Source organism: Penaeus monodon, chromosome 38 (assembly GCF_015228065.2).
Source record: "Penaeus monodon isolate SGIC_2016 chromosome 38, NSTDA_Pmon_1, whole genome shotgun sequence".
In the NCBI taxonomy this organism is placed as follows: domain Eukaryota; kingdom Metazoa; phylum Arthropoda; class Malacostraca; order Decapoda; family Penaeidae; genus Penaeus; species Penaeus monodon.
This window is the reverse complement of record NC_051423.1, coordinates 7295967-7323466: the sequence shown is the minus strand read 5'-3', so window position 1 is coordinate 7323466 and position 27500 is coordinate 7295967. Positions and strand designations below refer to the sequence as shown.

The window sequence follows — 27500 nt, the reverse complement described above, 5'->3', positions numbered from 1 at the left end:
AGGAGGAGGAAGAGCAGGCGAAGGAGGCGGAGGCGGAGGCGGTGGTGGAGGATCGTGTAATCAATACCGGGCGGCACAGGCGGTGCAGACCAGCATCCTGATGACACGACGCCCCTTTCGCCCCCCCTTGCCCCATCCAGCTACCCGCGCCCGCACGCCCACAGCGAACCCACCCAAGAGCCGGAGTGGGAGACCCGTCCCCTATCTTTTATTACCTTCCATTCTTAATTTCATCCTCATTTCTTTTTCTCTCCCGTCCTTCGCCCTTCACCCACCCGCCCGTCCGCCCACGCCGAACTTCGAGACCACGCCTTGGTTTTCCCTCTTTGTCGCAGCGATGACACGCCCCTTCCCCTTCCCCCCCCCCATGCCACGCCCATGCATTCGTCCAGGTCGTCACTATAATGTCACCATCATGTCGCATCACCCTGGGCGTCATGTCACATACAACACTTAATGCGCCGCCATCACGAACACATACATTGTTTTCGGGGAAGCTCTATACCTTTAAACCGTCTATTTATATATTTCATTGTCATCATTTCTATTATCATATTTATTATCACTGTAGTCATTGTCATAATTATCATCATTATTGCTATCCTTACTATTATCACTATTATCACCAATATTAGCATTACTATTGCTTTTACCATTATCATCCTGCTTTCTACTGTTATCGTCATTATCATCATCGCCAGAGCACGAACTACAATAATGTTAATCACCTTCTTAACCTTAAAAAAATCATCACATTCATCAGTCACCTACCCTATCTCCTATCATCCATCCTCCGGCACCTATCCACTACCAAACCCCAATCACTTATCACCTATCACTCATTCCTATCACCTTTCCATTACCAATCACCAACCACCAGTCATTTCTCACCCATCCTGAGGCATTTTTCTGTTACCAATCGCCAGTCATCACCAATCACTTATCATCCAGCCCTAATCCCCTACCAATTGTCAATCACCAATCACAACACAACAACGGTACTGACCACCTAACAACAGCGTGACTCACAGCGCACCAGATGCAACCGCGGTCTGGCTGCCAATGCAAACGACCGGAACCCCACGATGTCTACGGCAACATTTTCGCAAAGGGGAAACAAAAGAAAAGAAGAAAAGGGAGAGAAAAAAAACGAAATGAGAGAAGAATAGGAGAGAGAGAAAAAAAAGGAGAAAGAAAAAAGAGGGGAAAAAGCTAATAGAGGAAAGAAGTGGCGGGGGGGGGGTAAGTGAAAAAAGCTGGTGCCATTTTTCGACGTTGCTCCATTCATCACCACAGCCTCGCCAGGGCCTGACTCCCAGCCATAGAACCAAGGGACCTCCCCTCTCCCTCCCTACGCCCTTCCCTACCCCTTCCCTCCTACACATTTTTTTCCTTCCATCCTTCCTTCCTTCCTCCCTACTTCGTTCCATCCTTCACTCATCTCTTCCCTCTTTTTCCTCTTTCTCCCTTCCTTCTTTCCTTCCCTCTCATCCTTTCTTCCTCTCCTCCTCCTCCTCCTCCCTTTGTTCACTCCCTCCTTCCATTCGTACTTTCCCTATTTCGCTCCGTTCTTCCTCAGACACCATCACATCAAATTAGGCCTTTCTCTACTACTTCCATTATCACTGTTAATATAAATAAACTGCATAATTTGGTAATTAGATACATTACATACACACACACGTGTATGTATATGTATATGTATATGTATATGTATATGCATATATCTATCTACCTATCAATACATTTTTTTTAACACAACGGAAGCCCGACACATGCACGAATATTTGGACACAAACACACAAGCAGCCTCATGGACACAAACAAGCAGTGCACATAAACAGCAGATCCTCCAATTCCCTGACTGGCTAAATTTACCTTCTACCTGAAAAAAAAGACCTTCGTTAGAACGGACTTCCGCCGTGGCATTTAATAAGGCTCTATCACTCCCATATATGTTACTTTTTTTAAGAATTTAATTTGAAACGTTCACTTACAACGTAAGACGACACTTACAAAATTAGTCAATCAAAAAGAAGACGGTCAATTACAGACACACACACAGACAATTTAACAGACAAGCATATCCAATAGACAGGGAAATTAGCAAAGGAGCTGATAGACTTATACTTACGTTTATACACAAGACTGAAGAAAAGGTAAGATACCCAGAGAGACAGACAGACAGAGACAAAAGCATATGAGCATACACAGATGTAGGTAAGCAGACAATCAGGTACACAAACAGAGGTGTAGGTACACAAACAGAGGTAGATAAGTAGATACAAGACAAACTGACACAAATGCACACGGTGAAAAGTAGACGAACAGACAGACAAAATCTGCCTGACAACATATCAAACCAAGAATCCATGACTCTCCCTCATCCCCTTGTCCCCTTACCCCCCTCCTAACCCCCTCCCCTTATTCCTCTATCTCACAACTAAAATTACGAAACCAAGGTCTTAGCCAAGGATTAATCAACCTAGCAATCGAAGTCATTACAGCGGATTCGAAGAAAAAAAATTAATACGGCATCCACATTATAAAATTGCATCGGTGTGCAACGGGGAAACATGACTGTTGCAAATGAGCTGCGAGTTGAGCGAAAATAACTAACAAAAACAACAACGCTTCAACAAGGCGCCGTCGCCATAGGAATGTTTCTGTTTTGTCCGCTTTACTTGTTAATCTAGATAATTACATCTAATGGTCTAGGCAAATGCGTAGAATAGCACTTATCTAAATAACAATAAAAACAATAAAATAACAGTACACTCCTCTTAAACATGAAAATGCACAAGGAAACAAGCGAAAACGCAAGCACGCAAAAAGCAGACACAGGCACACAGACAGGCAGACACAGACACACGCGCACAATCCCCTCCACACACAACTCCTTCCTCTATTGACGAGCCGCACTCAGGAATAGTACGGAAAAAGGCATACACAGCCCACGTGCTCCACTACTCCACATCGCACGCAGCTCCACCGCCGCCGCCGCAGGCCAGTGGGGTAGGTGGGCGGATGGGCGGGGGTGGGCGGGGGTGGGCGGGGAGGCATGATCGATCTACAGGCGTATAGAGTGGTAAGGGAGGGGGAAGGGGTAAGTGAGGGAAGGCGGGAAGAGACGCACACGCACATACGTTCACGTGCACGTCCTGTACAACACGGCTGGCCACACGGTCGCCAAAGCTGCCCCTCCCCCGCCCCCTCACAACCACCACCACAGCAGGCAACAGAGGAAGCAGAGGCAACAGCAGCGGCCACACCACCTTTAATCCGAACCTTCGTGTAAGCTACGCCCTGCCGCCGCCGCTGCCGCCGCCGCCGCCGCCACGGCTGGGGCGCTCTCGAAAATGCTTCTCCTCCTCCTCCTCCCCCTCCTCCTTCTAGAACATTCTACATACAGGAAGCTTCCCACACGCACCCCTCCACATTCCCATCCACTGTCCCACATCTGGAATCCTGTCAATCAAACATCAACTGCATCCCCCTTCCCCCTCTACCCCTCCCTCCACCATCGACCCTCGTAGAATGAAGCCCTATGCTGCGATGTGACGCAATCGTGCCCTGTCCTTGATAAGAGTTACAGCCGGCTTTGCGATGCCTTTACGCAACCAACAATTAAGTAAAATGAGAGAAAAAAAATCATCTTTTCGAATTGATTGGTTTCTTCTAGTTATTCGTCGTTTCACGTTTGGGGGGGGGGGGGGCAGGAGCATTTCTGTCCGATTTTAGAAAATCATGGAACTCCGCTTTTGGAGGGAGGGAGGGAGGGAGACAAAGAGAGAGCGCAAGAGAAATAGAGAGAGGGAGAGAGAAAGAGACTAAGTGAGACAGGGCGAGAAAGAGAGAGAAAGGATAACAAAGAAAGAAATAGAAGAATAAGTTCCATCACTTTTCCCCTTTTCATGTTTACTGATAGGCATTGTCTACCTGTTTCCTATTAATTGTTCCTTACTCCAAACAAGTTCCTAGCACCACGTACATGCATGCACACATACGTACGCATACACGAGGCCGCGCGCACCAACTCAAGTGCTGATCAATAAGAACAATCGATATCGTTCGCAGTAACCTTTTCATAGGGCTAAATGTAGGTCAGTTTAAAAACGAACTCTAACCTCAAATATATCTCCTCAAATCCACACGCTCACTCTCACAAAGACCAACAAACAACATACATGTCTGCCTGAAACCTCACAAAAACAAACAATCAACGTACACGTGTGCACTAAACATCACAAAGACACAATGTACATTTCTACACTAAAACTTACAAACAACGTACACGTGTGCACTAAACCTCACAAACACCACAAACAACGAATATTTCTGTACACTAAAAGGAAAGACACGAGACGCCATAGGAGGGTGTCGCCGGATAAAGTCTGCGGACACGGCTATCCACATTCTATTTACACAAGACGACCCACTGTGTCTGCATAAGTTCGCATACGTGTTGCCAAAAATAGCACTGCAGCGCTCGGGGACTTAAGCATTTTAAGAATATGAGTGTGACTAACATCATATACATATGCTTATTACTCTGTACACAAAAACTTTATTTTTCTCGCTCAATAGGGAAGCATAAAAGAACACAAATAAATGCATTGAAGAGAAACTGAAGATATCTGCCAACACTCGCATCTCTACGTTCTTCGCTACAAAAAAAAAACAAACAAACTACACGTTTCCCCATCTTAACCCTCATCGCTGTCACTTTTTCTTTGCTTCTGTCTATCTGTCTGAATCAGCTGGCGTCGGGCATTCGTCAGAGAGCTGCCTGCATATCGATACCTGGAAGTTCAGGCTCTCTCAGCCCAGAAGTTAGAATTGTTCACGCAGGGTGACACGCGGGCCTGCAACTATCTCCGTGGATGAAATTTCTCCCCTGGACTCGAGTTTCCAATTCTTTATCCTCCATTTATTTTTCATTCTTCCATCTTCTGTCCCTCCCTCATTTTTTTGTTGTTTTTGTTTCCTCAGCTCCCTCATTTTTCCCGTTCTGCCATTTCCTTTCACAACCAATACGCTTTTTATGACAGGTCGGATCACTGAATTTCTTATTGGTTCCTATTCTTTCACTTTTACTGCATCCCTATCGTCCTCCCCTCTTCCCTTCAATTTCTCCGTATTTCCTTCTCATAATACTAACTTCGTCAATTCATCGCTCTCTTCCTCTTTCCTAACGCCTCCTTTTCCTCTTCCTCCTCCTCCTTCTTCTAGTTCCCCCTACTTCCATTTTATTCTCCTAATCTGCTCTATAAGCTCTTTCCTTCCTACTCCCCTTCCTCTCACTTAATGCCTCCATTTCCTCTTCCAAATTTCTCCAATTCTTTTCTTCCTCTCTTCTCCCAGCTTCTTCCGAGTCCCCCACTCTCCTCCACTACGTCAAGCCTTTTTACATCAATCAAAGTCCTAACCCCCCCCCCTTCCCCTTCTCTCTTGACGATGTCGACGCCGCGTTCAATCTCCTCTCACCCCCACCCCACCCCCATACCCCACCCTCACCATTGTCCCCATTCCACGCTTGAACATGTTGTGTAATCTCCACCTTCCCCTAAGTCGACTTTTCACGCACCAACCTCCCTTATATCTATCTATCTACATATCTACCTATTTATCTTTCTACATATCAATCTATCTACCAATCTATCTATCTATAAATCCCTCCCTCCCACCCTCTCTCCCTTCCATCCTTTCCTTTTTTTCTTCCTCTCTCTCTCTCTCTCTCTCTCTCTCTCTCTCTCTTTCCATTTCTACATCCCTTCTTTCCATACTCCTTCCCCCTCCCCTACTCCCTCTCCGTTCATTCTTTTCACATTTCCTCCCACCTCGATCTTTCGTTTCTTTTTAATATCGCCTGCATACCCCCTCCTCCCCTCTGTCCCCTCGCCATATCGCCTGCATACCCCCTCCTCCCCTCTGTCCCCTCGCCATATCGCCTGGATGCCTTCCTTCCCTCTCCTCTCCTCCCTCCTTCCTTCCTGCGCGACACCTGTTCCCTCTCCTTCCTCCTTCCTCTCCGACACCTGTTCCCTCTCCTTCCTCCTTCCTCTCCGACACCTGTTCCCTCTCCTTCCTCCTTCCTCTCCGACACCTGTTCCCTCTCCTTCCTCCTTCCTCTCCGACACCTGTTCCCTCTCCTTCCTCCTTCCTCTCCCACACCTGTTCCCTCTCCTTCCTCCTTCCTCTCCGACACCTGTTCCCTCTCCTTCCTCCTTCCTCTCCGACACCAGTTCCCTCTTCTCCCTCTCTTCTACTCTTATGTGCCCCCCCCCCCCTCCCTTTCCCTATTCCCTTTCCACAAGATTTCCACTTCTTCCCTTCCCCCTCCCTTCCCACTCCCTCCCCACCCCAACCCACCCCACAGGCGTTGATTATGCTCCTCGCTGTAGTCAACCACCCCCGAACGCCCCCCTCCCCCCACGAGGTGTTTGCTGTTGCCGTGAGGTGTGCTTTGCTTGTATGTTTGTTTAATTTTCAGCATTTGCAACAGCAGCCATTCCAGCTTTAGGTCGTCATGCACAGCCGCTTCTATACCTTACACGTGTACGGAGGAATAACGACAGAAAAAAACAGCCTTCTTGTCAAAAACAAAACAGAGCTAAAATAAAACAAATATATATACATAACCCAGACAGATGAAGAAAAAAGAAAAAAAGGAATAAAGGAAAAAGAAAAAGCCACCGACACAAACATCAAACCAAAAATTAAGAAATGTTTACACAAGCCATAAACAAGCAAGAGTTATTCGCAGACGCACAACCGACAGAGCCAATCACGCAGGCGACTATAAAACAGAGCAATAAGATCAATCAACCGCATCCACGCCCCCTCCCCCCTTTCCCTTTCTGCACCAGCGCCCCAGCGCTAAACTAACATACGTATACACAGACAGACACACACACACACACAAAGCAGATAGAGAGAGACACATACACGTATGCCCTCCATGTAAACGTACACATTCTGTACATACAAATACAGACATGCATACACACACATATCAAGGTAAACAAAATACCAAGACGAGGGGGGAGGGAGGGAGGGAGGGAGGGAGGGAGGGGGGAGGGAGAGAGGGAGAGAGGGAGAGAGGGAGAGAGGGAGAGAGGGAGAGAGGGAGAGAGGGAGAGAGAGAGAGAGAGAGTCTCTCAGAGGACATTGACATGTATCAAAAACCTTAATGCATATCATAGTGTCCATCTGTCTGGATGTGCCAGTGTCTGTGCGTGTCCGTTGCATCAGCCTATCCCGAACCTCTTCCTAGAGACCGTGCGTGCACTGCATATGTTATCGACATCATTTTTTTTCCCTTTTTATTATTTGTCGCAGACGCTGTTCGACCTCAAAAGAACGAACCCGTATTTTTTTACCATTTATATCGACGGCCACATCAGAGATTGCGTGCGCACGTGGCATAACTCGCCCGAACGCATAAAACACACGTCGAAGGAAATTACACCCGGGGATATCTTGCCGTTGGCTTCGGCTTCGGCTCTGGCGTTCGGGTCACTGCGTCGGAACATGCGACTCTGTGACGCCGCGGGAATCAAACGTCTCTCGGTCTATTGATGTATTTTAACGTTATTATTTTTTTTCACCTAAGTGCTACTATTGGGTTTATTTCCTAAAGAAAGTCTAGTTTTTTTTTTTCTTTTTCTAGATAAGTGTCCCTCCATCCTATTTTCTTCCCTTCTCTCCCCACTTCCTCCCCTTTCCTACTACCCCTTTTCTGTCTCCCTTTTCCTTCCTTCTTTTCCCCGCTCCCTCTTTCTCCCGAGTCTAAACATTTAAATACACATTAATTCCCGTATAACAAGGTGCCTTCTTAAGAGAGCTTGTGTTCTCAGGAGGCTCAGCCATTCTATTTTTATTTTGTGTATGTCGAACTATATTTATGTATATTGACTAAATAAACGTTATCAATATCAATATCCCTCCTCCCTTTCCCCCTCTCTCCCTCTTCCCTTTCCCCCTCTCTCCCTCCCTCCTCCCTTTCTCCCTCCCTTCCTCCTCCCTCCTCCCTTCCTCTCTCTCCCTCCCTCCTCCCTTTCTCCCTCCCTCCTCCCTCCCTTTCTCCCTCTCTCCCTCCCATCTTCAGTGGCTGTCCGATTTGGTTTCTCGTTGCCGTTTCTCCCAAGACGTTAAATTTTGCGAGTCGTATTTTTTCTTACTTTTTGAGGCAAAGTTGTTTGTTTATAATTAATCTCATTATACAACCGTGTTGCCTTACTGTAGTTTTGTGAATATACGTTAACACACGTAAAAACAGACCCAGACAAAAACAAACAAACAACAGAACAAACAATGACACAAACAACGGCACACACAGGCATAATATACAAACTAAAAATGAAGGTGGAGGTCATACTACACCTACCCCCCCCCCCCTGTACATTCACCCTTCGGCGCCTTGAAGTCTGGTTAGTTTTTTTTTCTTTCTTTCTTTTCTTTTACATTTTCTCTAGTTCTCTTTTCCGTCGATTAATATTACTGTTATTATCATTATAACAATATTAGTAATAATTATCATTATTATGATCACTATTCGTGTTATCTAAACAAAAACAGAAGAACGTCAATCATATTATCATCGATATTGATAGTTATCGAAATGAGTATAACAACGAATATAATGTTTATAGATACTAAACGTTCAATGATACCAATAACAATTTAATTGTATGATGCCAAAAACAAAACAACAGAAACATTAACAACAGTAACGACAATACTGACCAAAGAAAACAAAGAAAAAAACATATACGCAAGAAAATACAGAAAAGAGAAAGAAAATCCGCTATGCACGAAAATACAGAAAAGAAAGAAATTTTGCTATGCACGAAAATCATGACGCAGACGACAGAAGGATTAACAAGGAAGAACTACAAATCGTTATAAACATACGCAACACACGGCCCCTACTGAAGCCGCTCAAGACGAAATTCTTCATCTCACCTGCGTTCTTTTTCCTTCTTCTCTCTTCTCCTTTCTTTTCCTCTCTTCCTTCCTCTATTTCTTTCTTAGGTTCAATTGCTTTCTTTATCTTTTTCGCTTTTCTTTCATCTTTCTTTTTTTCTTTTCTCTGTCTTCCCTATTTTCTTTCTTTTTTTTCGCCCACCCCCCTCTTTCTCTACAGCTTTCTCCCCTTTCTCTCTCTCTTTCTCTACGTTTCCACATGCTTTGTGCCCTCGTTTCTACATCTCTTTCAGTCTACTTTCTTTCCTCTCCCTCTTCCTCTTCATTTACCACCTTTCCTTTCCATTGCTTTTTCATTCAGTTTCTTCCTCCCTTTCTCCAAAAACACAAAAAGACGAAAACAAAAAAGGTAAACATACGAAACATTCGACGAAAACAACAGCGCGTCACAAAGCGTGCGGACTGGCCATCGACGCCGGGAACACGCGGAGACGGAGGGGGGGGGGGCATGAAACCATTATTAGGATGGAAAGGCGGGGGGGGAGAAGGAGGAGGAGGAGGAAGAGTAGGGGAGGAGGAAGAGGAAGAGAAGGGGAGGGGGAAGAGGAAGAGGAAGAGGGGGAGGGGGAAAGAGAGGGGAGGAGGAAGAGAAGGGGGAGGAGGAAGAGAAGGGAGGAGGAAGAGAAGGGGAGGAGGAAGAGGAAGAGAAAGAGAAGGGGAGGAGGAAGAGGTAGAGGAAGAGAAGGGGAGGAGGAAGAGGTAGAGGAAGAGAAGGGGAGGAGGAAGAGGAAGAGAAGGGGAGGAAGAAGAGGAAGAGAAGGGGAGGCGGAAGAGGAGAGGAGATAATGATAATCATGGCTGTATGGAAGCGAATGGATCGAGGATGAAAGAAAAACAAACAAACAAACAAAAAGACAGTATTCAAAACACTAACGCCCAAACTAAAATAAAATTCACAAAACCACAAACAATCCGCAACATCCGCAAGCCACCCGCACATACGCAAAAAAGGCGCGCACAGCCACGAATTCCGCAGGTGTGACCTTAAGCAGATGCGAGGGCTGGATGCAGGTGGAGTGACCCGACGCAGGTGTCAACAAACGACCTTGAGAGACCACTTTACAGGACGAATGACGACTGTGACGACCTGTGATGATTACGGGTAGGCGTTTCTCTGTCGCGCACTTGACGACTCAGTGTTCTGTGGTGGGCGATGGAGAGTGAATGAGTGTTGCTTTGCTCCTGTCTGTCTGTCTGTCTGTATGAAGTGATACCGCATATTCTCCTTTGCCGAATATAACGAATAAGTAAATGTTCTTCTGCAAGGAGTATAGAGAACGCTCTGCTGTGATAAGTATAAATGAATGCAAGTGTTCTAAAATTAGGTAAATGACCATTCAGTCTCATTAAAAAAAAAAAACAAAAAAACACGAGGTCGCCAACCTTAGGACCCCAACTATATCACGAGACACAGATGTCATCATAAACGTACCAAACATCGATTAAAAAAAAAGGCCAACGACAACAAAAAAGATCAACAAGTGTCATATAGGGAAGCGTCTCCCATCACCCCCCCCCCATAGCGTAACGTAAACAACAATGTGGGTTAAATAAAAGGGGGAGGGGAGGGAGAGAGGATGAAAAGGGTGGGCAAGGGGAGAAGAGGGGAGAGGAGAGAAGGGGAGGAGGAGGGAGAAAGGGAAGAATCTTCACCAAACACGACATCCATGTCAGACAACATGCAAAGAGACGAGGAATTTGTGACAGATGGATAGGAGGCCGTAGGGGAAGGGAGAATGGCTAAGGGAGGGGGGAAAGGAGGGAGAGAGAGAAGGGCAAGCCAAGGGTTAAAGGAGGGAGAGGGGAAAGGAGTAGGGAGGAGGGAGGAGGAGCAGGGAGGAGGAAGGAGGAGTAGGGAGGAGGGAGGAGGAGCAGGGAGGAGGGAGGATGACAAGGGAGTAGGGAGTAGGGAGTAGGGAGGAGGGAGGATGACAAGGGAGGAGGAGAAGGCAGGAGGAGTGAGAGGACGGGGAAGGGGCGGCACATCACAGCTGACTCTCTGCTTTTGCAATATTCACCGGGCGGTCGCTAATGTACACCACTTGCCTGCCGGGTCTTCACGCTCCCCGTAACGCTGAGTGCCTGCCCGAGTCAATACAACGGGGGAAAATCGGCCGGGATGGGGTAGGGGAGATGGGGCAGGTTGAGGGGAGAGGGGAGGAGGGAGGGCCGAAGGAAGGGGTGGGGAGGGGGAAGGAGAGGGCTAAAGGAAACGGTTGGGGAATAGCGAGGGAGGGAGGGGGCCGGAAGAAGGGTTGGGGAAGGGGAGGGGGAGGGAGGGGGCCCATGAAAACGGTTCAGGAATAGGGAGGGGGAGGGAGAGAGGGAGGGATAGGGAGGGGGCGGGAGGGAGGGAGCCGAAGGAAGGGTTGGGGAGGGGGAGGAGGGAAGGAAGAGTTGGGGAGAGGGGAGAGGAGGGGAGGAGGGGACTGAAGGGGAGGGGCAAAAATCAGGGAACGAAGGTATGACATGGGTGAGGGAAGGAGGGGCCCAAGGCGAAACGAGGGAGGGAGAAGGCAAGGGCGAGAGAACGCAGCGATCTAAAGGAACAGGGGCGAAGAAGAAGAGGCCACAAAGTAATGAATAAAGAGAAGAAAAAAAGAAGAAAAACAGCATAAAGGGAGAGGAAGAACGAGACGAAAGAGAAAAAGAGAGTAAGAGAATCTTTCCCTTGCATATTCAGCTTCTATGAACAAGGAAACGAAATAATATATGAACACATTCTTTTATTCATTTGTATGTATGTGTGTATGTAAGTATGCATGTATTAGTAGGTGTTAAATTATTATGTATAAGTATGTTTAATTACTATGTATAAGTACGTATATGTATGTATTAGTATTATGTATGCATGTATTAAGTATATGTATATATGTAAGTATGTGTGTACATATGCAGTATGTATAAGCATGTATATATAGACAGATACACAGAAGGAGAGATGAAGTAGGAGAGAGAGAGAGGAGGAGAAAGGGAGTGAGGGAGTAGGGGAGAGAGAGAGAGAGAGAGAGAGAGAGAGAGAGAGAGAGAGAGAGAGAGAGAGAGAGAGAGAGAGAGAGAGAGAGAGAGAGAGAGAGAGAGGTGTGTGTGTGTGTGTGTGTGTGTGTGTGTGTGTGTGTGTGTGTGTGTGTGTGTGTGTGTGTGTGTGTGTGTGTGGTGAGGGGAAGAGTGAGGCGAGGGAGAAGAGAGAGAGTGGGGGGGGGGGGGAATAGACATCTCGCCTGCCCAGTCACGCCCGCCTCAAGAATGAGAGAGATTTGTAAGGGCAGCTTTGGCATCACGCCTGGTGTAAAGGGGGAAATCAGGGCGGGAGGAAGAGGAACTAGAGGAGGAGTGATAAAAAAAGAAGAGGAAAGAGGAAGAGATTAGAAAGAGGAAGAGGAGGAAGGAGGAGAATAGGAGTAAGAGGAAGAGGACGAGGAAGATGAGGGAGGAGGAGAATAGGCAGAGGAGGAAGAGAAAAGAGAAGGGAAGAGAAAAGAGAAGGGAAGAGAAAAGAGAAGAGAAGGAAGAAGAGTTAAGGGGAGGAGGGAAGCAAAAGGAAGAAAGGACGAACAGGTGGAAGAGAGAAAACAATAAAAAAAAAAGACAAGAGACGAAAGAAAATGAAATAATACAACAACAAAAAAAAATACTGTTCAAACGAATGACCCGATAATCACATCAACACTCATTACGACCCCCCACCCACCCCTCATCCCTAACCCCCCACCCTCACCCCCCACCCCCAACATGCCCCTACATTCGTCAAGCGCTAATCTGCCCGTCATGTCGACCCAGCCAACCGACAACGACAAATACGGAACAGAAAACACCAATCTCACTCGTGTCATTGTGTCGGGCCGGATAATCTGTCACTGTTCACTATCACCTCGTCATATCAATATATTCCCATTGTTTTTGTTCTCAATGCGACACATTATCAAACAGAGGGGGGGGGGGATACATAATTTGTCTACAGCCGTATGCTATCCATAAGGTATAAAGTTGTCCTGAAATGATAGTATATATAATGATGCTGTAATATGTTGAAAATGATAATGTAGTAATAGATGGTGTGATAATGTAATGTAACAAAAAATAAATAAAAACAAATAAAATGAAAATGATTACAATATGATCAAATGAACATTAGCACAATACTGAAATTTAAATAACTGGAATCTAATATAACAAAGACAATTAAAATCTTAAGTGAAAGTGACAATGTAGCGTAAAAAAAAATGAAGACTACAATGTAACATAAAATGTTACAAAATATCATGAAATGAAAATGACAATGTAAAAAATAACAAATGATTACAATATAATAAAGCTGAAGGAATCACATTATATAATAAAATCATAATGATAAACTTAGAAAAAATAAAATAAAATTAGTACAAAATACTGCATGGAAATACTAATCCTAATATAAATCAGCCGAATGAAAGATAACACAGAGGTAGGCCTAAACATACCACCAATACCGTATCCCTCGTCTCTCCCTCTCGCCCCGAACCAAGAACAGAGAGTCAAGTCATGCACGACTCGCGCATGACTCATGACACACTCCACGCGAGCGCAAGGCCACGCCGCGGACCCGACACGCCCGCTAAACACTCTTCTGAATCAACAACAACAACAACAAGCAAAAATAATCCAATTTCCACCAGACGCGGCGAGGGGTCAGAGACACGAGCGCCCCCTGGAAGCCGGCCAGCACTGTAGCAGAAGCAGTAGCAGTTGAGAAGGGTCAGGATTTCCTTGGCAGCGTCGAACCTAAACCTACCGTATGTAGGCCTACCCCCCCCCCTCTCCTTTCCCCGAATCCTTCCTTTTTTTCCCTTCCTCCCTCACCCATTCTCTCCCCTTCTTTCCTCTCCCCTTCTTTCCTCTCCCCTTCTTTCCTCTCCCCTTCTTTCCTCTCCCCTTCTTTCCTCTCCCCCACCCATCCCCCTTTCCCCCAAACCTCTCCTCTCCTATCTCTTATCTTCCTTCCTCTCCCCCCTTCTCTTCCTTTCCTTCCATCCTACTCCCGCCTTCCATTCTCTTCCCCTTCCCCCTCTACTTCCTCCGCCCCCCCCCCCCTTTTAGCGCATGACGGGTCGACGTGCGGCCGAAAACGTAATCTCTTAGACGGCACTAATCAGTAATAAATATTAGAGCCACGACGTCGACCCGAGAGCTTCTCAGAATTATATAGCGTTGCATGAACTCGAGCTAATCACGTGCCCTCTCCCCTCCCCCCTCCCCCCCACTTCTATTCTCCCCCTTGTTACCCCACTTCCCACTTCATTCCTTCTTCCTCTCTACTTTCTCCTTTCCCTCTCCCTCTCTTCCGTTTTCCCTTCTCCTCTTCTCTCGTCCTCTACTTTCCCTTACCCTTAAATCATCCGCGGTCCACTTCCTGCTCTCCCTCCTCCTTTTCCTTTCCATTCCCTTCCGTCTATATATTCCTTCTCCTTCCCCCTCCCCCTTTTTTTCCCCCTTTCCCCCCATTTTCCATCTTCCTCCTCCACTTTCTATTCCCCTTCCCTCCCTCTTCTTCACCTTTCCCTCTCTTCCTTCCTCCCCCTTTTCTTTCTTCTCTTTTCCCTCTCTTCCTTCCCCATTCCCTCTCCTCCTCCTTCCCTCCCCCCTTCCCTCTCTTCCTCCTTCCCACCTTCTATCGCCTCCTCCTCCCCCCACCCCCCACCCCTCACACGCTAGCCGCTCGTCGCCAGCCACTACAAGCGGTCAATGTGGGGCTTCTTGCACGCTTTGTTTACGCTTGTTTTTTTCTCTCCCTTTTTTCTGTATTCCTAGAAAAAAAAATGGCGAAGGAAGGGGGATGAAAATAGAATGAAAGCAAATAAGGAAGGTGGGAGGGAAGGGTGGTGAGAAGGATAAGAAAGAAGACAAGAAGGGAAGTAGAAAGAAGAAAAAAATAATAATGAGAGAGGACGAAGGGGGACGAAGAAACAGAACGGAGATGAAGAGAAGAAGGAAAGGAGGAGAAGCATTGAAGGATTGGAGGAGGACGTGGAGAGAGAGAGAGAGAGAGAGAGAGAGAGAGAGAGAGAGAGAGAGAGAGAGAGAGAGAGAGAGAGAGAGTTCAGGGGCGTATACGAACGAGCCCAAGGTCGCGGGCGTCAATATGCAGAGTAGAGGGCGTGCGAGACCAGAAGCCGTGACAGCCCGACGCGTCACATGGGCCTAGGAGGAGCTGGACCTATGCCGCCTTTCCCGCCTTTCCCGCCCTTCCCGCCCTTCCCGACCTTCAAAAGCCAAGGAGGGTAGCGCCTTCATGCCCCTCCCCCCGTTTCCCTTTTACAAAGGTTTACTCTTTTATCACTGCCACTTTTTCTTCTTTTCACCATTTTCCTTCTACTTCTCTACCTTCTACTTCTCTCTCTCTCTCTTTTCTTTCTCTCTTTCTCTCCCCATACTCCACCTTTTCACAACCACTTCTCTCGCTCTCTCCTTTCTACCTCTTCCATCCATCTCTCGCCCTTTTTCTCCTCCATTTCTCTTTCTCTTCTCCCCCCACCACTTTCCTCTCGCTTCCCTTCACTCTTTCACTCCCCCCTCCCTTCCTCCCCCCCTCTCCTCTCCCTTCCCCCCTCTCCCTCTTTTCCCTTTTCTCCCCTCATCCTTTCCCCTACCTCCCTTCCCCTTTCCCCTCATCCTCCCCTACCCCCTTTCCCCTAATCCTCCCCTACCCCCTTTCCCCCATCCTCCCCTACCCCCTTCCCCTTTCCCCTCATCCTCCCCTACCCCCTTCCCCTTCCCCTTTCCCCTCATCCTCCCCTACCCCCTTCCCCTTTCCCCTCATCCTCCCCTTCCCCCTTCCCCTTTCCCCTAATCCTCCCCTACCCCCTTTCCCCTAATCCTCCCCTACCCCCTTTCCCCCATCCTCCCCTACCCCCTTCCCCTTTCCCCTCATCCTCCCCTACCCCCTTCCCCTTCCCCTTTCCCCTCATCCTCCCCTACCCCCTTCCCCTTCCCCTTTCCCCTCATCCTCCCTACCCCCTTCCCCTTTCCCCTAATCCTCCCCTACCCCCTTTCCCCTTATCCTCCCCTACCCCCTTCCCCTTTCCCCTCATCCTCCCCTACCCCCTTCCCCTTTCCCCTCACCCCCCCTCCCTCGCCACTTGGCTAGCTCCTCCTCCAGCGTCACTATCCAACACCTGGCGTACAAAGGGCTTCCGCCACTCCTACTTTCAGAAGCACCGCCACACTTAGCTGTGTAACCCTAGAGAAGGCTGTCCGGAGATTTATCTTTCTTTCTTTTTTCTCTTCTATTCATTCGTTTTTTTTTCCCTTTATCATATCGTGTTTTTTCATCTTAATTCTTTCGCTTCTATTCATTCGGATTTTTAATTTTTTTTTTTTTTTTTTTTTCGTCTCATTTTTTTTGCTTCTGCTTTCCTTTCTGAATATATGCTGCGGTTCATAACATGTTTTTTGCATGGCAAAAGCAAGCTCACGCAAGCTGCTGTTGTCTGGTTGCATTGGACATTCATAAGGTTTGGAGTAGTTCTTTGTCTTTCTCTCATCTTCTTTCTCCTCCTCCGCTCTCTCTATATCTATCCATCTATACCTTTCTCCGTCTCCCTCTCCCATTTTTGTATCACCCTTATATGCATACATACATAAACATTTAATCAAATTATATACATCAATTTCGTTTGACCTTTCTTCTCCTATTCCTCCCCTTCTTTCCGTCCTCTCTCCTCCATCTCCCGCTAATTCACATATCATCATCTTTCCCCTTTCCCTCCTTTCTCGGACTCCCCCCCCCCCAGTCTCCTGTAACTTTCCCCATGTTTCGGCAATTTCCTTATTCTCCCTCGTTTCCCCTCATTGTCTTATCTACTTTCCCCCCAATTCCCCTTACTCTTTAACGCTCTAGTCCCCTGACCCTGCCTCTTGTCGCTCAGATCTTACCCTTCGCTCCCAATCATTATCTTTACCACCCTCTCTTCCCCCTTTGACCTTCCTTTTCCCCTCGTTATTTCCCCTCATTGCCCTTTGTATCTCTCCCCTCACCCCCAACCACTCTCGCCTCCTCGCCCCCCCCAAACCCCTCTTTCCCCTCAACCTCAATCACTCCTTCAACACTCTTTATCTGCCTCTTTCCCCCTTCTTTCTCCTCGTCCCTCCCTCTCCCCTACCTTTTCTATCGTTCCCCTCAACCCAAATCACTCCTTTAACACTTTCCCTATCTACCTCCTTTCCCCTTTCTTCCCGCGCCGTCCCCCTCCTCCCCTCCCCCTTCCCTATCACACTCCCCTCGCCCACCCCCCCCTCATTCCCTCCCCTCACCTTCGTGCGGTTGGCAATTCGTAATTAGTTTCCAGTCGGCCCATTGTGTGCCTTATCGCGACAAATTATAACTGCGGCATTGACGTCTCGGGCCAACCGCATGCGGAGCCTAGAGGGGAAAGAGGGAAGGGCGAGGAGAAAACAGGGGGAATATATGGGAGGAGAGAGGGAAAATGAGGGGTGGAAGGAGAGAGGGGAGAGGAATGAGAAAGGAAAAAAAAAGACGAAGGTATGGATGGGGAGTGGAGCAGGAGAGAGGGGAAACGAAATGAAAAGGAGATAGGGGAAAGAAATAAAGGAAAAGGGGAAAAACAAATGAAACGAAAGTATGGATGGAGAGCGGAAGGGAATTAGGGGGGAAAAAGGAAAACTGAAACACCCGCCTATAAGCAAACAACAAACAAAAACAATTACCCTTTGCTGTACGTCCTCCAAGGAGACATGCGCAGCCGATGTTCTTTTTTCTTTTTTTCAAGTTTTCTTCCAAGTTGTTCGCTCATTATTACCGGCACTAATTTGTCCTGTGCATCCCCCCTCCCCTCCCCTCCCCTCCCCTCCCGTCCCACCCTCTTCCCTCTCCTCCCTTATCCCCCTATTCCCTTGGCACTCTCTCTCCCTCCTTCTCTCAAACTTCTGGAAGGATCGATGCTTGGAACTCCCACCCCCTCCCCACCCCCGTAATATCCACCCCCCCATCCTCTTCAGACACCCCTCCCCCTCCCCCTCCCCCTTTCTCAGCCAGCCATGTGCAGTCGGTGTTTATCCTTGTCTTTCTCGGGAGGAAGGGAGGGAAGAGAAAGAAAAAGAAACGAAGGAGAAAGAATAAAAGAGAGAAGAGAAAAGAGAGGGGAAGAAAAGCGTTAGGAAATAGAAAAAAAAGGAGGAGCGAAAAAAGGACGAAGAACGAAAGGAAAGGAAAGAGGGGTGGGAAAAGAGAAATCTAAAAATGGAAGAGATAATTATCTATATAGAAACAGAATTATGACATTTACGAATAGAAAAAACAAATATATCAACCACAAAGTAAAGATGGAAATGCAGACGAAACAACAAGAAAAATAAAGAAAACCGATAAAAACATGAACTTGAGCGCTGTGTTCAGATAATCGAAGGCAAGGCGATTCCCTGTCAAACCATTATCTGCAGACTGAACGAATGGTCATTAGGGTGAAAATCGCGTGCGGCTCAGATTTCTCTCGCCACACAAACGGGTCAAAACACGGGGAGAGAGGGGGAGAGAAGGGGAAGGGGGGGGGGAGGGTAAACAAGGCGTTAGGAATACGTATAAGGGAGATGAAGAGGGAGAGGTTGAAAGGGAGAGTGGAACTGGGAGAGGGAGAGGGACAGAGAGTCGGGAAGAGAAGGAGAAGGAGAGAGGGAGAGGGACAGAGAGTCGGGAAGAGAAGGAGAAGGAGAGGGAGAGTAGCGGGAGAAGGTGGGGAAGTGGGGATGAACATGGAAATGGGAGGAGGAGAGAGACAGGGAAAGGGGAGAAGAAGACAGAAAGAGAGAGGGCAAGAAAACCAGAGAGAGACTAAGAGCACCGAAAGAGCGAAAGCGAGAATCGACGGACGCATCAGGAACTGCCGGCCGTCGCTGCGTTAACCTGACCTCTGACCTTGAGCCCGTCTGACCCCTGACCCCTGGCGTCCACCCGAGCTCCGTCTCTCGTCCGACATTCTATTTTTCTTTTCCTTTTTTCTTTTTTTCGGTCCACATATCCGAGAGCATTTCGGTTCTTGTTACATTAATAATGTTTTACATAAGACGTTTTGAGAAAACGTTGGGCGCCTGCGGAATGAAATGAGTTAGAGAGAGAGAAAGATCACAGAGAAAGGAAAACACGAGAAAAATTGAAACAGTGGTATCTGTATATGAGATGAGTGAGGAGAGAGAGAACGAGGAGAGGAGAGAGAGAAAGAGGAGAGGAGAGAAAAAAAGAGGACAGAGAAAGAGGAGAGAAAAAAAGAGGAGAGAGAAAGAGGAGAGAAAAAAAGAGGAGAGAGAAAGAGGAGAGAGAAAAAAAAGGAGAAAAAAGAGAGAGAGAGAAAGAGGAGAAAAATAGAAAGAAAGAAAAATAGACAGAAAGCGATATAAAGACATTTTTCCTTCATGGCTCAACAACGTACGTACTTGTTTATCCTAATTCTAGGACGGAAACAATACCATATTCGTGATTCGATCCCAGATTCCGATATGAATAACTAAATAGTCTACACAAATCTACATAAATCTACACAACTATTCTACGTAAATAAAACCCAAAGAGCATCGAGTGAGCGCACCAAGGGTACAGTGGGGCGGGGGGGGGGGGGGAAGGAAGGAGAGAAATGTATCTCTTAGTCTTCATCTTTCCTTTTCCCGTCATTATCTGGCCTTCTCTTTTCCTTCGTCATTATTTACTCCCCTCTCCGTATCACCCTCTTCCCTCCATCTCCATTCCTATTCTTCCTGTTTCTCTTATCTACCCCCCCTCCTTGTCATTCCCATCTCCCTGTTCTGTCTTCTCTTTTCCATCTCCCTCCCATCTCTTCTCTCTATCTCCCTCACCTCCACTCTTTTCTATCACACTTACTCTTTTCTTGCAATCTTCCCCACCTCCTCCGTTCTTTTCTTTGTCTCCCTTTCCTTATCTCTCCTCTTTCTGCCCCCCGCACCTTCCTCACTATTGCTGTCTCCCCCCTCCCTCCCCCCTCTCTCTTCTTTCTTTCTTTCTTTCTTTGACCTTCCCTCCCCTCTCCCTCCCCTCTCCCTCCCCTCCTTTCTTCTCGCCCTCATTCCCCCTTCCTCGGAGAGATTTACGAGACAAATTCGCCGCTATAAATGGGCTCTGATTTATCCTTCCCTCCCGCTTCTAGAATCATCCTTCTTTGGGAGTTTAAAGAGAATGGAGAATGGCGCCGGACAGGAGGACAGATTACGAGAGAGAAAAAGAAAGAAGAAAAAAAAAAAGTGAAAAAGAAAGAAAGAAAAAGAAAAAATATTCATCTTTATAATAATAAAAAAAAAAACGAAGAAAGGAAAAAGAAAAAAAGTGAAACGAAGCGAAGTTTCTGCAAGACCCCTTCCATTCAAAGACACACGACCTTCCAACACGGATAAAGGTCAATGCACCTCTTCTAATCTTAATGGAAAGGTCAAGGCGACGCATAAGGCCGCTCTGGAGACTGGAAGCTCATTCACTCCCCCCCCCCACCTGAATCCCCCCCCCCCGTCCCACAGTACAGGTGTACGGATCGCCTCGCTGACCTTGATGCGAGAGTGAAGTGAATACGACCTTGATTGATTTCGCGTTCTTGAGCTCGTCTCGAGAAGTGACTCGGGAATAAGCGCGCTATGACCTTGGCGACGCCGGGGATGTGACGTGGGGCGAGGCTTGACACAAGCTGGAAATAAAATTCTTGAAAAGGAAATAATTTCCTCTTTGAAGACTAATACGTGTGCATAAACTGAATGACGCAAATCCATAAAAAAAACAGAGAGAGAGAGAGAGAGAGAGAGAGAGAGAGAGAGAGAGAGAGAGAGAGAGAGAGAGAGAGAGAGAGAGAGAGAGAGAGAGAGAGGAGAGAGAGAGAGAGAGAGAGAGAGAGAGAGAGAGAGAGAGAGAGAGAGAGAGAGAGAGAGAGAGAGAGAGAGAGAGAGAGAGAGAGAGAGAGAGAGAGCAATCAAACCACGTGGCCCCAAAAATGTCCTGAACAAGCCCCAACAAGCCCCGCCCACCCACCACGTGACGTAAACAAACAAGCCATCCGTCAATGAAGTCTTTCCAATACTTACCAAGATTTAAATAGAACTGCACTTCCCGCCTCAACCTGTTCAACCATCTATTCTTTTCGAATTGCGAGTGCCTTTACAAATAGAATAAATCCGCTAAAATGATTGTCTTCGCCTCCGATATAATGCACGATATATCTAGTCGATGCGCAATAGCAATATATATATAACACGTCAACAGCTATTTGGCGATCGATGGCACACTGCAATACTCGCGGGTGAAGTGAGGCCTTTCGGTAGCATTGGCCGTTATTGCAAAATTGCGCGGTGGTGGTGGTGTGGTAGAGGAGTGGTGGTGTGGTAGAGGAGTGGTGGTGTGGTAGAGGAGTGGTGGTGTGGTAGAGGAGTGGTGGTGTGGTAGAGGAGTGGTGGTGTGGTAGAGGATTGGGTGGTGTGGTAGAGGAGTGGTGGTGTGGTAGAGGAGTGGTGGTGTGGTAGAGGAGTGGTGGGGTGGTAGAGGAGTGGTGGTGTGGTAGAGGAGTGGTGGTGTGGTAGAGAGTGGTGGTGTGGTAGGGTGGTGGTGTGGTAGAGGAGTGGTGGTGTGGTAGAGGAGTGGTGGTGTGGTAGAGGAGTGGTGGTGTGGTAGAGGAGTGGTGGTGTGGTAGTTCTCGTGAAGGTAGTGTTGAGATGGTTGTAGCTGAACAAAGGTAATTTTTAACAGTTACAGCAATAACAAAAGCAGTTGTAGTTGTAATTTTAACTCCAGTAGTAGCAGCAGCAGCAGTGGCAGCAGCAGCAACAATAGTGGTACTGGTTGCGGTGATGGAAACAGAGGCAGTAGTGGTGGTAGCAGTAGCAGTAGCAGTAGCAGTAGCAGTAGCAGTAGAGCTAGTAGTAGTAGTAGTAGTAATAACAGCAGCAGCAACAACAATAGTAACAGCAGTGATAATTAAGAAATACAAGAATATCAATAAAAAAACAATAACATGAACAAGACCACGAAACAAAAGAGCAGCAGCAACGTTATCATCGCCATCATCATCATAGGATCAGATCGCTTCCATCGGCGACTAATCCTAAAAATGGAGATCCAATATCATTTTAATTCGAATGTAAATAGATGGCATGACGAATAAAACAATTCAAAATTATGGTAATTTCTTTTAATATCCCTTCCGTCGTAACAACAAATTAATTACTTTCTCCACAAGTAATGTCAAAATTTAAATGATAATTAACCCTTCCCTTGAATCGTTGATATCTATTAATACTATCAAAGAAACAGCGAGAGAGAGAGAGAGAGAGAGAGAGAGAGAGAGAGAGAGAGAGAGAGAGAGAGAGAGAGAGAGAAGGAGAGAAAGAAAGAGAGAGAGAGAGAGAGAAGGAGAGAAAGAAAGAGAGAGAGAGAGAGAGAAGGAGAGAAAGAAAGAGAGAGAGAGAGAGAGAAGGAGAGAAAGAAAGAGAGAGAGAGAGAGAAGGAGAGAGAGAGAGAGAGGAGAGAGAGAGGAAGGAGGAGAGAGGAGAGAAGAGAAGAGAGAGGAGAGAAAGAAAGAGAAGAGGAGAGAGAGAAGAGAGAAAGAAAGAGAGAGAGAGAGAGAGAGAAGGAGAGAAAGAAAGAGAGAGAGAGAGAGGAGAGAAAAAGAAACAGGCACAGACACACTGACAACAGTTTCATTCCAAATAAACCTACGTAATAACACTTATCGTAAAGGCTAACAACGGTTCCAAATGCTAACAAAGGCGTCCTTATGACCAGTCACTTACATACCGCAATAAAAGCAACGAAGGAAGCAGAAAACAAAAAGAAAAGAATACCAAAGGAAAAAAGAAGAAGAAATGCAGGAAGAAAAATTTAATTGATAAAAAATCGATTATAAACCAAAGAAAACAAAGAACAGCAAAATATTAAACCTATAATTAATCATCAATAATAGTCACAACAATTAATAAGTAATAACAACAATAACAATAACATCAATAAGGATAATGAGGATAATAATGAAAATGACCATGACGATAATAACTATAGTAACAATCATAATAATAATAATAATAACAATAACTGAAAATCATAGCCACAACAGGCACTTTCCAAGCTAAAGAAGGCCACGCCCCGTCGACAAACTATGCCTACGTGAGGCTGTCCAGAGTCGTTGCAAAGCTGCCGTGTGGCGGTCGTTGCAATCCCCCCTCCCCCCCTTCCCCCTCCCCCTCCGCCACACCATTCTCATTCTCTTCTTCCTCCCACGTCTTCATTTCTATTCCCTTTTCATTTTAGTCTTTTTTTTTACTTTACCCTTTTATTTTATTCTCATTTCTCGTTACTTTTTTCTCTCACTCGGGTGTATGCCCTTCTTTTTTCCTCTCCCTTATTCCCGTTCACTTCTCCTTCCCTTAATATTCCCCCTTGCTACCCCATTAACTCCCTCCCTTTTTCCCCTTTGCCACCCCTTTAGCTCCCTCCCTTTTTCCCCTTTGCTACCCCTTTAGCTCCCTCCCCCTTTCCACCTTCTCCCTCTCCCCCCCCTTCTCCCTCTCTCCCCCCTTCTCCCTCTCTCCCTTCTCCCTCTCCCCCCTCTCCCCGCCCATACACCTTAGCGGAACATTATACCCTATGCAAAGCACTCTCGCTCTTCACCCGAGATAAGCAGAGATACCAAGACGCAGGTGTTGGAGCCTTGGGGAAAGGAGAGCGGTGTGGTAACGATGATGATAATGAAGAAAGAGCGATAAAGAAGACGGCGACGATGATGGCGATGAAGACGGATAGGGAGGAGATTGAAAAAGAAAAGAGAGGAGAGGTAAGGAAGGGTAAGTGACAAAGATGTATGTATAACGAGGGACCAGGAGCACACGAGAGAGAGAGAGAGAGAGAGAGAGAGAGAGAGAGAGAGAGAGAGAGAGAGAGAGAGAGAGAGAGAGAGAGAGAGAGAGAGAGAGGGGGGGGGGGGCAAACAGAGAAGCACAGAGAGAAAAAAAAAGTGAAAAAGTATTGATAAGGGACAAAGAACAGGAGTGACAGAAGGGGAGAGAGGGGGAGAATTTATTGAAGGAGAATAACGAGAAAATACCAACTAGAAATAATAAGAGGAGAGGAGGACGAAAAAGAAAAGGAAAAAAGGAGAAAAGAACGTAGAAAAAAAGACAACAAGGAAAGACAGACGGAGGACAAGAACAGGAAAGACACGCGTACCTCTTGCCCCCTCGACAGCCTCCCCCCCTCCCACCTCCCCCCCACTGCCCCCAAGCCATAAAGAGGAGCAACACGACGCCTCAGAAGGTTAGCTTAAATACCGTCCCCGGCGCCATAAGGTGTAAGAAGAATGGCTAGACAACACGCACGAAAAAAAGAAGAGAAAAGGAAAGGAAGGAAGGAAGGAAGAAAAAGAAGAAGAAGAAGAAGAAAAAAAGCAACTTCATTATGTCAATTAACTGGTCGATCCTTACTTGGGGGGAAGGGGGGAGGGGAGGGAAGAGGAGGGGAATATAGTTCCATGACGTAATGCAGCTACAGGTCGCCCGCTATCATATTTGCATGCATATTAAAAACCCAAGCATACGGAGTTGTTCATCACTACCGAGTCTCGCTTCTGTTCCGTTGCTGTTGTCAGCCTCTCTCTCTCTCTCTCTCTCTCTCTCTCTCTCTCTCTCTCTCTCTCTCTCTCTCTCTCTCTCTCATTCTGTCCCTGTCCTTCCTTCTCCCTTCTTCTGGCTCTCTCTCTCTCTCCCCTTCTCTCGGTCTCTATCTCTCTCCCCTTTTCTCTTTCTTTCATTTCTCTTCCCCTCTCTCCATCTCTATTTTCTCCAATTCCCTCCACATTAAAAACTAAAGAAATCACTGCAAACCAAGAGCAGAACGAAGAGAAACAAAGGAAATAAAAGAAAGACGAAACCAAAAGAGAAGAGAAAGAGGAGATGAGGAGATGAGTCGCGCGCATCACCTCAGCTGAAACTACAACTACAATGCCCTCATCTCTCAGGATTACAAGGACACAACCAAGACAGGCAGTCTGAACAAACACAAGATATCCTTCTTCGACTTTTGCTGACGCTATTTTTGTTTTTTGTTTGTTTCTTATTTTCAGAGAGATCTTTTATAGAAATGTTCCAGAGACAGACTGAACAGTGACGAAAGACTGAGATAAAACCGTGAGAGGGAGAGGGAGAGGGAGAGGGAGAGGGAGAGGGAGAGGGAGAGGGAGAGGGAGAGGGAGAGGGAGAGGGAGAGGGAGAGGGAGAGGGAGAGGGAGAGGGAGAGGGAGAGGGAGAGGGAGAGAGAGAGAGAGAGAGAGAGCAAAAAAAAAAAACAGAAAAAGAAAAAACGAACCAGGAAAGAGAAAGAAGTCAGACAAACAGCGAAAGAGGAAACGCCAGAAATTGAAACAAAGGGAAAGGAACGAGAACGAAGAGATGCATATGTAAATAAGAAACGCAGGGGAGAAAAGGATGAACGGAAGAGCCAAAAGTTCCCGGGAAATGAAGAATTCGGACAAAGCGACGGGGCGACGAACGAGGCAAAGGGTCAGAGGACAATGACGGACGACCCGGCGCTGAATGACACTCCGTCGACGCTGCCAACACTACAACCACAACCACAACTACAACTACTATAACAACAACAAAACAAGGACGGTTACAGAACAACGAGAACAATTAAAACAATGAGAAGAACATCAACAACGGCGAAGATAATTGGAATAACAACGACGATAACAATTAGAATAACAATAGCATTAGAATAACAAACAACAACAACAACAACGACGATAACAACAAGCAAAAGAAACAGACCTAGAAACCAGCAATAAAAAACACGATACAAGTACAAACACCTCTACAAAGTGAACAGAAAATATAACGAACACGAAAACCAACCTAAACGAAGCAAAAGAGAAAGACAAAGGTGAACAACACACAATGCAAAACACAGAGAAAGAATCTGACACCGATCAATCAGAGTCTGGAACGTCCGAACAACGCTGGCACGAAGCCAAAGCCGCTGGAAAGGTGAGAACACGAACACTTCTTTTTGGGAGGGCGATACGGGTCGTAGTTTTAGTCAATTAATATAATAATTCGGATTTCAGCTCGTTAAACTGACAATAAATGAATGGATAGGAACACGCGCGCCCGCACAGACAGACAGACAGACAGAAACACACAGACATAAAGACAGACACACACACACAGAAAGCCAGACACACACACCTTGATTACAAAACCAAATAGCGAACAATAAAATAGATTCGAGAGAGGACTGCATTGTCATAAGATCAAGCTCTTCATCTCCAGTCCTATATATGGAAGGATCTGACGCCATTAGCAAGACAATGGGCACAGAGCCTACTGAAACCCCCCTAAAGCCACTGATTGGCTAAGCAGCTCAGCCAATCAGCGTCTTCGATGTGGTGAAGACTGCTCATTCTTTTAAAATAAAATAATATAATATAGAATATGATAAAAATGGAGATATAGATTAAGCTAGAGAAGAGAAAACAAAAAATGGGAAGAAAAGCGAGAGAAAGCGAGAAAGCGAGAAAGCGAGACAGAAAGAGTGAATAAGAGAGATGGAGAGAAAGGAAACCGTAAACAGAAAAAAAAGACACGAAAAGAGAGTAAAAAAAGAAAAACAAACAAACAAACGAGAGTTAATAGAAGAAGAGAGACGAACAAATAGAAACCAAAGGAAAAGAAGCCAGACAGAGAGACAGACAGACAGACACAGCTGACAAGAGGAGCAGTCATTCCCAACCCGCTAATGGACTTCGGTCATGGAATCGAGACATCATACACGAAACAAGGGAGAGAGAGGGAGAGGGAGAGGGAGAGGGAGAGGGAGAGGGAGAGGAAGAGGGAGAGAGGGAGGGAGAGAGAGAAGAGAAGGATGTGAAAAAGGAGGAAGAATGTAGAACAAGGAGGAGGAAGAAGACGAGGAGGAGAGATAGGAAAAGGAAGTGAGGAGGCGGAGAAAGAGGAAGAAAAAAAAGGGAAGAATGGAGAAGAATAAAACGGTGAAAAAAAGGAAGGTGGATATAGGGAAAAGGGAGAAGAAAATGGGAAGATGTAGAAAAAGTGGGAGAAGAGAAGAGAGGAGCGAGGGAAGAAGAGGGGAGGAAACGGAGAAGGAGAAATAGAAGATCACAGTAACGGCGTGAGAAATGTGACGCGGGTGGGGTGACGAAAAACAAGAAAGGAAAGGAAGAGAAGACAAATGAAGAAAGGAAGAACTAGCATTGAAGGAGGAGACGGTATATAAAGAAAGGGAAAAATGAAAGGCGAGGCTCTCTGAGCTGGTGAAAAGACGCATAACCAGGCCGAAATTGCATCAAGTCGGGACAGGAAGGAAATGTCGCCTCCCTCCCTCTCCCTCCCTCCCTCCCTCTCCCCCATCTCCCTCCCTCCCTCCCTCTCTCTCTCTCTCTCTCTCTCTCTCTCTTTCCTTCTTCGTCGTCTTCTTATTTCTTTTCTTCCTCCACTTCATCTTCATCCTAAGGTCACCTTAAGCGGCT

General features: G+C 46.6%; 2 protein-coding genes across 14 annotated transcripts in view; one reads left to right on the top strand and one right to left on the bottom strand.

The window, feature by feature from the left end:
* The window catches only part of LOC119596680, a 54913-nt gene extending 28544 nt beyond the window's left edge, over positions 1-26369 (top strand). The window contains exons 2-3 of the mRNA XM_037946010.1: positions 21713-21855; positions 26284-26369. Coding sequence (XP_037801938.1) covers positions 21713-21855; positions 26284-26369 — 229 coding nt within the window. The remainder of the gene's footprint in view (positions 1-21712; positions 21856-26283) is intronic.
* Positions 1-27500, bottom strand: part of LOC119597169 (synaptosomal-associated protein 25-like) — a 99515-nt gene that overhangs the window by 54204 nt on the left and 17811 nt on the right. The gene's annotated exons all lie outside the window — the stretch shown is intronic.